This window comes from Nothobranchius furzeri, chromosome 14 (assembly GCF_043380555.1).
Source record: "Nothobranchius furzeri strain GRZ-AD chromosome 14, NfurGRZ-RIMD1, whole genome shotgun sequence".
Classification (NCBI taxonomy): domain Eukaryota; kingdom Metazoa; phylum Chordata; class Actinopteri; order Cyprinodontiformes; family Nothobranchiidae; genus Nothobranchius; species Nothobranchius furzeri.
Window position 1 is genome coordinate 2420058 of NC_091754.1, and position 8962 is coordinate 2429019.

An 8962-nucleotide genomic window follows, 5' to 3' on the forward strand; every position below is an offset into this window, starting at 1 on the left:
CCCATCTACTCCAATGTTTAGTGAGATGGAAGTTGAAGCCATGATTTGGGGGTGGGGGGGGGGGCTGCATTCATAGATTACAGGACAGTCTGGCATCCTGGATGCCAAACATTCAGACATGAAGGGATTATTCAGGACTTTTGCACAATCCGCTTGGCCGCATAGATCATTTCCAGTAAGTTGTGAAAATGTGACTCAGGCGACGATTCTGAATAAGTCCTTCAGCACGTCACAGACTCTGTGTCGAATTAGAGCTGAACAGTTTCAGCAAATATATGAAACTAGCCTTTAAACAACATTAAAGTGTGGTTATTGTAAGCTGAGGTACTAGTCATGGCTGCTGCTGCTGCTGGTCTCTAATAAAAGGTTGTGATTGATGGAGTCTATATCAATGAGGAAGTGGAACCCGCTCACTCCTACACCTCTCCATTCTCCCGCTGCAGAGCTGATGACAAGGTGTTTCTGAAACCGCATTAGGGACGCTTTCGTAAAGGTTTCACTGGGGAGTGTGCAACAGCTTGAAACATTTAGGCCGTCTTTAATACGATGCAGGCTGGCTGTGCAACGCTGCGTCTGCTCGGTGGAGAAGGGGGTCTGAGACCCCCACGGGCAGAGTTTGCTTTGATATCTGGAGGCGGAAGGGGAAACAGGACAGAGTGCCCCCACACACCCTTCAAACACACACACACACACACACACACCTGAGTGCGCGCCGCTGCCCTGTGAAGTTACGACCGTCCAGCGAAGGCCTTTGAAGTGCATCTCCGAGGCTTTACGCCCCGATGGGAGACGTGCATGAAGAGAAGATCTCGTGATCTGCAGTAATGCGTCTGTTTCGGCCACATGCTGTACGTGTTAGGCAAGGCGACTCAGATCCAAAACACAATCTGTCCATCAAAATAAAGCTGGAGAATATGGAAACCTAAAGTCAATAGTTTGGAAACACTCTGAATTTTTCATTATTACTTTTATGAGAAAAAACAGAATTTTTTTTCTCTTGAGATATTTAAAAGTGGTTCTCGTCTCAGAGGTTCACAGCTTTTTCAGGATTTTGGTTCTTTTTTCACTGATGATAAAACCATCTTCTTTTTGTTTTAACTAAATGAAAAAAGGCTTTTGAACTCATTTTGACTCACAAATTGGCAAAAATGAAGAAATCCAATTTGACCTTTAGCCTCTTGTCACAAAATCATCATTTGTCTTATATTTTTAGTTGAATCTAAACATTAATTTGACTCATAAAACAGTATTTAAGCCCAGAGAAGGCGATTCCCAAAGTGAACGTGTGATGACGAACTGAAGGATCTGAGATCCTGTCCTCTTAGATCTTTCAGGTTAGATGATGTGACAGAAAATGAAAGAAATGCAACCAAAGCGTCCAGAAAGCCTTTTTAGTGTGTGTGCATGAGCAGACGCATCAGTACCACAGAAGGTCTGGTTGTTTATTTGATCTTTTATGTTGAATAAAAGAAAATTCCTCGTAAGAAATCAGCTGAACTCATCCACACTGTATTTAAGAGCACTTCACAGACTTGACAGTTATAAAAACAGTGCTGCCAGCCAGAGCAATTATTTGGCCGTGACACAATTAGGTCCATTATGCTTGTAGGAAATCCAGAATCTGGGCTCTACTCGGGCTGAGCCGAGGCTCGTGGTGGGTCGGGGTAAATTTGCTGAACAAATGAGAGAGAGGCTGTGCACTTGTGTGCCGAAGAGCTGACCTCCTGCACAAATAATGTGGCGTAATTAGGAGCTGCACTTGTGACCCTGGTGCCAAGGTTAGCATGAGGGTTAGCCCAGGTTCACAGCAAGGTCTCAGCCAGGTGGCCTGAGCGCTTTCTGGGATGTCAGACTGAGCTTAGGAAGTCTGGGTAAACAGTAGGGTTGTTTGTTCCTCTGATTGGGTCGTGACACGCGGGGTGACGATGGCCGGACGTCAACACCGGGAGGTATTTACAGTCTGCTGTCGCTGCTCTGCCGTCACCTGTGTCACTAAAACATCCCGGTCCCTCCTGGGTTTAATTAAATCTAGGTTCTCCACCTCTCCGCACCTTACAGGGACGATGAAGCTGTTTACTCTGGCCACCTCTGTTCTAATCTCTGGATGCTCCAGTGCTTGGACAGTGTGGCCCCCAACCCTTTCAGGCCCTTTGAGGGGGGACGACCCCCCCACTGCACACTCGGAGCTAACTGGTTAGCTAAAACGTCTTCTGAAGCGGTAGCTGGTGATGAGAAAAGCAGGTGAGGTGTTTAAACAGAGTTTAGCAGCTATTAAAATGCCATTGGGTTGCCATGGTGACGAGTTAAGAGATTTGCCTTTGTGATGAAACTGCTGTGACTTAAACAGGATTTGGTGTAGAAATGAGAAAAGTTTGGATTTCATGGGGAAAAAACTTCACAACCACTGTTGTCTTCATGGGAAATCCTCACCAACCTGCTCCGGATTCATTATCCAGTCTGTCAACGATGACGTTTTCACAGTTACACACAAAGTTACTGACGCCATCGACCAAAGAGACAAAAACAGGACCAACGAAGCAGAAAGGCAACAAACTAAAAGACTTTAATGAAACGGAAAACAAAAGCAAAGAATGAAAAAACTCATTTCCAAAGAACAGAAACTTCCACGTTTGGTGGGAAAACAAAGACTTGATGTCAAATCAAACATTAAACTAACAAACACAGAAGGTGAGAGGGTGCAGGTGAGTGAATGAGAGCGGGCGTGATTGCTGTTTCCGGCTTCAGTTTTCATGATTTCACTCAGATTTAGAATTGAAATATGAGTTTTGTAGCTCTGAATCAGGACAGGGATCTTTTCTGTTTAACAGCAAGTAAGTTACAAATCATCATCGAATTCCCTAAAAAATCAACCTTTTGTTCTGAAAGTTGAAAATAAAAAGAGGAAAACTATTTTACGTTAGAATTTGTCCCAATAAGAAACACCAGAATCAAATGTAGCTCGCCCAGTCGTGGCCTTTTGGGGAGAGCTGCTCTGGACGGACTCCACTCTCTCAGGATGTGATTCACTGATTTTATTTACTCCACAGAGACTCCAACGATAAACACACCTGCCAGCCAATGGCAGAACCGTCTCGCTGTGTTTGTCAGAGCAAGTCTGTCGGATGTTAAATCAATAAACCACCTCGATGCAAGAAGGAGGTTTGATGGAGTCCACAAACCAGAAGACTCTGACTCACTCTGGCCTGCAGAGTTCTCCCCCCACCTGACTGCTGTTCTGATGGGCTCAGTTTCCGTGTGAGGGTTAGGAAACATCCCGAGATCCACTGAGAGGTTCTGTGCTGATTGATCCCTGATTATCACTCATTACCCCCCCCCCCCCCCCCCCCTTCCCAGTGCTGCTGAGAAAAACGGGTGGGTGGGGTCGGCTAACTGATGTTGTAGAACACTTCGTACATTTCTAACAGGGAAAAACAATCTAAGAGAAATAAACGATGCATTAATAATAAATAAATAAGTGCTGAGTGTACGTCACACACCATAACGTCGACGTGGTCGTAAACATGGCGACTGAAGCGGAGTTCGCTGCGGCTCTTTGCTCTGTTCTGACTGACTTGCATGTCTTTAAAACAACAAGTAGAAGCGCTAAAAGTCGTTCTTCTTGTTTGCGCCATCGCCATGGCGCCATTTTTGACTACAGCTAAAAAACGACAGTGTTGCGGTATGGTCGGCATTTCCGTCTTTTTTCTGATTGGTTATTTTTGAGATGGCTAGCCCCGCCCCTCATGTCCCTCTCTGCCTGGGGGTAACCGGACGTTTCCTCTGTACAGAATTAAACAGAGGACGAGTCTGGCCGGCTGCTGTAGGCAGCACCAGTCCACGGGGTGTCTGTCTGTGCTGCAGGAGACCTGTTACCATAACATCAGAGGGTTGTAGGTGCGATCCCAGCATGGAATGCTGCTGTTGTGTCCTTGGGCAAGATACTTAACCAACCTTGTCTGGTCGAAGAGACCAGTGGCGCCTGTGTTCGACGGCCTTGCTTCCGTTGGTGCGCCCCAGGGCTGCTGTGGCTACATTGTAGCTCATCATCACCAGCATGTGAATGAATGTGTTGTGAAGCGCCTTGGGGGGTTGTAGAACCTTACGAAGGTGCTGCAGGCCATTTACCATAATACGTGTAGTAACTACTCCCTAGCGTAAAACAGCCAAGAGTGCTATCACCAGATACGACGATGTGTTTACCCGCTTATCAACTCACGGTGTCTGACCCGTCTTTGCTTGTCGTCTAGAATCTTCTGGTGCTGATCCATAACTGGCAGCAGCCATGAAACTGACAGAATGATAGTGAGTTTGTGACTATTTGATTATAAAAATGGGCTACAGTAACCAAATGCGACCCCAGGATGTTGTTCTTACTTTATGCTTCCATATTGCACCTTTAAAGTAAACATTGTTTTCCATCATATCTGGGAACAGCACCTGCAGGCTGAGGCAGCTCCAACCCTCTCACACTTGTCTTCCTATTTACATGATGAAGGATCTTTTTAACACATCGACTTGCAGCCTAATGAGCAGGACTCCAGCAAACACTCGAGTGCAGCATGCAGAAGTATGAGCCCTCACCAGGCCCATTCAGCCTCATGCCAGCATGCACCTCTCCGTTTGGGAAAGTTGTGTCGTGCCAACCACAAACAATAGCCCTCAATTACCAGTCCACAATCAATTAGAATATTAAAAGCTTCTCATGAGGAAGAAGTGGACGGGCCGACAAAGCCTGAGGTGTGTGACCTGGTGAGAAGTCTGCAGATGCAGGAGGCCTCGCCGTGCCGTGGCGTGTAGCTGCAGGCTCCAGACCCAAAAGCTGCCCTTGTGCTTCTTGATTTAATCCCACTTTATCCAGGAGAGACGAGCCGTCAGATCTGGGAAAAGAGAGCAGGAGGACGGAAAGAGAAAGAAAGTTTTGGGACATTCAAACGTCTGTTTAAGGGTGGAGATACACCCACTCAGGAAAAGCTTCAACAAGAGCTTTCAGGGGAGATTCCCACAGAATTAGTTAATTAAGACAAAAGGCAATGAGAACATCAGAGTGTTTAAGCCTGTTTGCTCCAAGGCAACACGCCTGTGGATGAAAGACTCAGAAATAAGCCATCTAAGGGTTTACTTCAGCTTCTCTCTACTTTTAATGACTTTTTTTTATTCCACTGTTTGGTTTAAAGTTTTTTTCTTTCTTTTACTTTAATGCTTTACATAAAAGTGATTAGAAAACTTATTTATGTTGAAAAAGAAACTATTAAATATTTGCATCCTTATTTATCCAAGCGATCACATGTTTGTATTATTTGTTGAATGTTTCATTTTTAATAATTAATTTCTTGTAGTTTTTCCCAGTTGGGTGCTCCAGTGAGGAGTGGAGACCCACACTTCCCGTTTCTCCATCCTTCTTGGACTGATCCGTAACAAAACAATCCCTGATCTGATCATTATTTGAGCTTTGGCTCTGATGTTCGCCTCTCACCGCTTGTGTTCCAGATGGCGTCGCTCTGGTTCTTGTAGCCGCTCTTTACGCACTCGTCCACGTAAGATTTGGGGTCGCAGCCGGACACCAGGATCTCCCTCAGCAGGGCGATGTAGGCGATGGCCAGCCGCAGGGTGTCGATCTTCGACAGCCGCTTCTCGTAAGGAAACGTCGGCACGTGGCAGCGGAGCTCTTCAAAGGCGGAGTTGATGCTCAGCATCCTTTTCCTCTCCCGGATGTTGGCCGCGTGCCGCTGCACCTTGCACGGCGGATGAGGCACCAGCCTGCGCGTCCTGCGCCTGGCGGCCTCCAGAGAGGCGTCTGCAGGGGAGTCCTCCTCACCCTCGGCGGAGGTGCTCCCCCCCGGGGACTGGGCGTCCAGGTCGGTGAAGGTGAGCTGCGGGTCCGAGAACACGGACTGACAGCTGAAACAGGACCAGGGGGACAGCTGGCCGCTGCATGCCGCCGTGCAGTCCATCAAGACGGAGTTAACCTGGGTCTGAAACTGGAGGTTCTGCTCGATTTGTCCCCAAAAGGCCAAATCAGACCCTCCATCCTGGTCTAAGTCAAAGAGAAATTCAAAATCCTCCATCTTTTTATATCTTATGAATAACGCAGCGCCCGGTGGTGTGGATCTCTACCGTGTGTCAGACTCATGGGAACGTTCAGATTAAATACCTCAGAGGTTCTCAGTGGGATTCACCCAATTCTAAAGGCTGAAAGGAGCTCTCAAAGCCGCCGCTCCCCGCGGCGCGGAGCGGCCGCTGCCTTCAGACAAAGAGCGAGAAGACAAGGAGATGTCTGAAGGACAACAAGCGGCGGGAACACGTGTTCCATTATCATCTTCCTCCTGCTGATGCTGACAGGATCCACTCAGCATCCAGGGGGAGGCTGGCACGCTGCGCCGTGCGCGGCGGCCTCCGCGCGCCCTGAATAGGATCGATTCACCCATTCAAGCTCAGCTCATAAACAGCAGTGTCACAAACACGTGGGGGCTCTTTGTTGGTCCAGAACTATAATAGATTTTCATGTTTTCATGTTTTGCTTCATTCCGGCATCCACAAACATTTTTACGCACCGGGGTTTTGGCTCTCCGTCAGCTCCACCTCAGCGCGCGGGTTTAGGAGCCACATTAGTGCATTTCTAATTTGTAAATGACACGAGTGACTAAATGGCAACAGCCTGAGAGAAGCTGTCAGGCTGAATTTCTGGGTTTGGTGGGGCTGACATGTTTGCAGACACGTGGTTTTGATTTATCCTCCAAAGATGCTCATTTAAAGAGATTCTGCTTGTTTCAGTGAACAGTTGATCTGGTCTGAATTATCCAGACCATAAAACAGGTGAAGCTTGGGAGAAGCAACCAGGGATCGTTGAAATTCCAGTTTAATCATAAAATGTGTTATTTGGTTTAAAAAAGGAAATCCTACCATCTAAACACTCCTGTGAGCTTTAAATGATCAAACACCAGAAATCATATGACTTATGATGACTAGGTTGCTAAATATTGCATTATATTAGAAGTAAAAACTGTAGATTTGGTCCAAATCTGACCTACAAATAAAGACAAATATGTAAAATGTTCATTAAAAGGGGTTTAGTAAGACCTTGTTTAATATTTAAACATGAAAAATGTATTTTATGATTCCTGCACAGTAAACGTGAGAGACAAATCCTTCCTATATTTAAAATGAGGTCAACCCCTTCTTCATTCCTTAATGTTTAAAGACACAGAGGTTTTGTTGACCCTGACCAGAGCAGCTTAGATGTTTGAAATAACAGCTGGACTGGTTTTGTTTTTGAAGAGGAGCATGCTCAGTCAGACCCTGAGCCGCCTGCCAGCATCACATCTCTCCCAGCTGACAGCTTAGAGAGACAAGGCTGTCAGATCCAGACCTGCCTTATTGTCTGCACGCTTTAAGAGGTCCAAAAAGGCACAAAAGAGACTCGAAGACTAGAAAAATCCAATCTTTAAGATTTCAAAATGATCAAATTTAATTATCTATGCATTGATTCATGATGTTGTTCTAACTGATGTCCAGTCAGATCCTCTCTGGGGGTTTCTGGACCATCTGGAGCGGACTTGGATGCTGCACAAGGCCCCATGTTCACAACTGGAACCGTGGGTTGAAGCCGTTTCCCACCTGGGAGTTACCGCGTGAAAAGCAAGGAAGTTAATGAAACTTTCAATCAAACAGAAGTGATCCAGAGTCCATCCTTCATGTCTTTAGTGATGTTAGGATTTGCTAATCAGGTGCAGGTTGGTTGGGGGGTGAACGTCGGCTCAGAGAGGACGTGTCACTTCCTGCTGATGGTCTGTGTTGCTAAAATCTCTCCGAGTTTCCAAAATATTTCTCACATCCTAATTTCTCTTTCACTTGTTGATTTTCTGTCTTTACATCAACTTTTACTAATCACTCAAGGTCAAACGCTCGGAATATTGCTAAGATTAGAAGCATCCTTTCCAGGAGTGATGCTGAAAAACTAGTTCATGCATTTACTACATCAAGACTGGATTACTGTAATTCATTACTCTCAGGAAGTCCACAGAAGTTAAAAGTCTTCAGCTTGTCCAAAATGCTGCAGCTAGAGTTCTGATGAGAATTAAAAAGAGAGATCATATCTCTCCTGTCCTAGCTTCCCTACACTGGCTACCTGTTAAATTCAGAATAGATTTTAAAATCCTCCTTCTCACATATAAAGCTCTTAATAATCAAGCTCCATCATACATCAGTGATCTGATTGTTCCATAAGTTCCTAACCGAGCACTTCGCTCTCAGACTGCAGGTCTACTGGTGGTTCCCAGAATATCTAAACTTAGGATGGGAGGCAGATCTTTTAGTTATCAGGCTCCTCTCCTGTGGAACCAGCTCCCAGCTTTAGTCCGTGAGGCAGACACCTTGTCTACTTTTAAGAATAGGCTTAAAACATTTTTATTTGATAGGGCCTATGGTTAAAATCTGATGTTAGCCTAAATCTGGACAAGTGGGGGAGTAGAGGGAGGTGGAGTGTACAGTCGGTAAAGACGGCTCTCCCTTGCCCTGCCTCCAACATGCTTCCATCTAAATAGGATAGATTATCCTGAGTTATCTCTGTAGTTATGCTGCTATAGGCTTAGACTGCTGGAGGACACACTGACCACTTTTCACACTCTACTACTTTCTTCTACAGTCTGCTCTTTAACTGTATTATTTCCGGCTATTTCAGCTGTTAACTTTATTTTCTCTCTAAGTGTTTTTCTCCCCAGAAGAAGCTACAACGATGTTCTGCTGAGCTGTGGTGGCCTCATGGAGGGGGCCATCGTCTAGCACACTGCTGCTAACCACTTAAACATTCTCCCTCTCCTGATAATAACTTTTTGCTTTCCTTGACGTTGGATGTGCTACTACTAGTTTATCCGTTTAATTATAGATTCACTAGGATAAATACAATAAAGTTTATCTCTCACCAAATAGAATATTTACTAAGAAATCACAATATAACTATAGACAC

The 8962-nt window shown here is 45.5% G+C and overlaps 1 protein-coding gene across 1 annotated transcript; it reads right to left on the reverse strand.

Annotated features, from left to right (window-relative positions):
- Positions 1-3349: 3349 nt before the first annotated feature.
- LOC107389388 (protein Fer3) lies at positions 3350-6803 on the reverse strand. Its single transcript, XM_015965515.3, has 2 exons — positions 5474-6803; positions 3350-4877 (listed from the first exon to the last, which is right to left on the reverse strand). Exons 1-2 carry the CDS (start codon positions 6063-6065, stop codon positions 4840-4842), a joined length of 630 nt encoding a protein of 209 aa, XP_015821001.1. The 5' UTR covers positions 6066-6803; the 3' UTR covers positions 3350-4839.
- Positions 6804-8962: the final 2159 nt, after the last annotated feature.

Bases quoted from the DNA above. Each gene is read 5' to 3' on its own strand.
- LOC107389388 (XM_015965515.3), bottom strand. From the start codon at position 6,065: ATGGAGGATTTTGAATTTCTCTTTGACTTAGACCAGGATGGAGGGTCT. The intron at 4,878-5,473 runs GTGAGAGGCGAA...CTCTTTTCCCAG, and splicing joins CGCCATCTGGAACACAAGCG to ATCTGACGGCTCGTCTCTCC.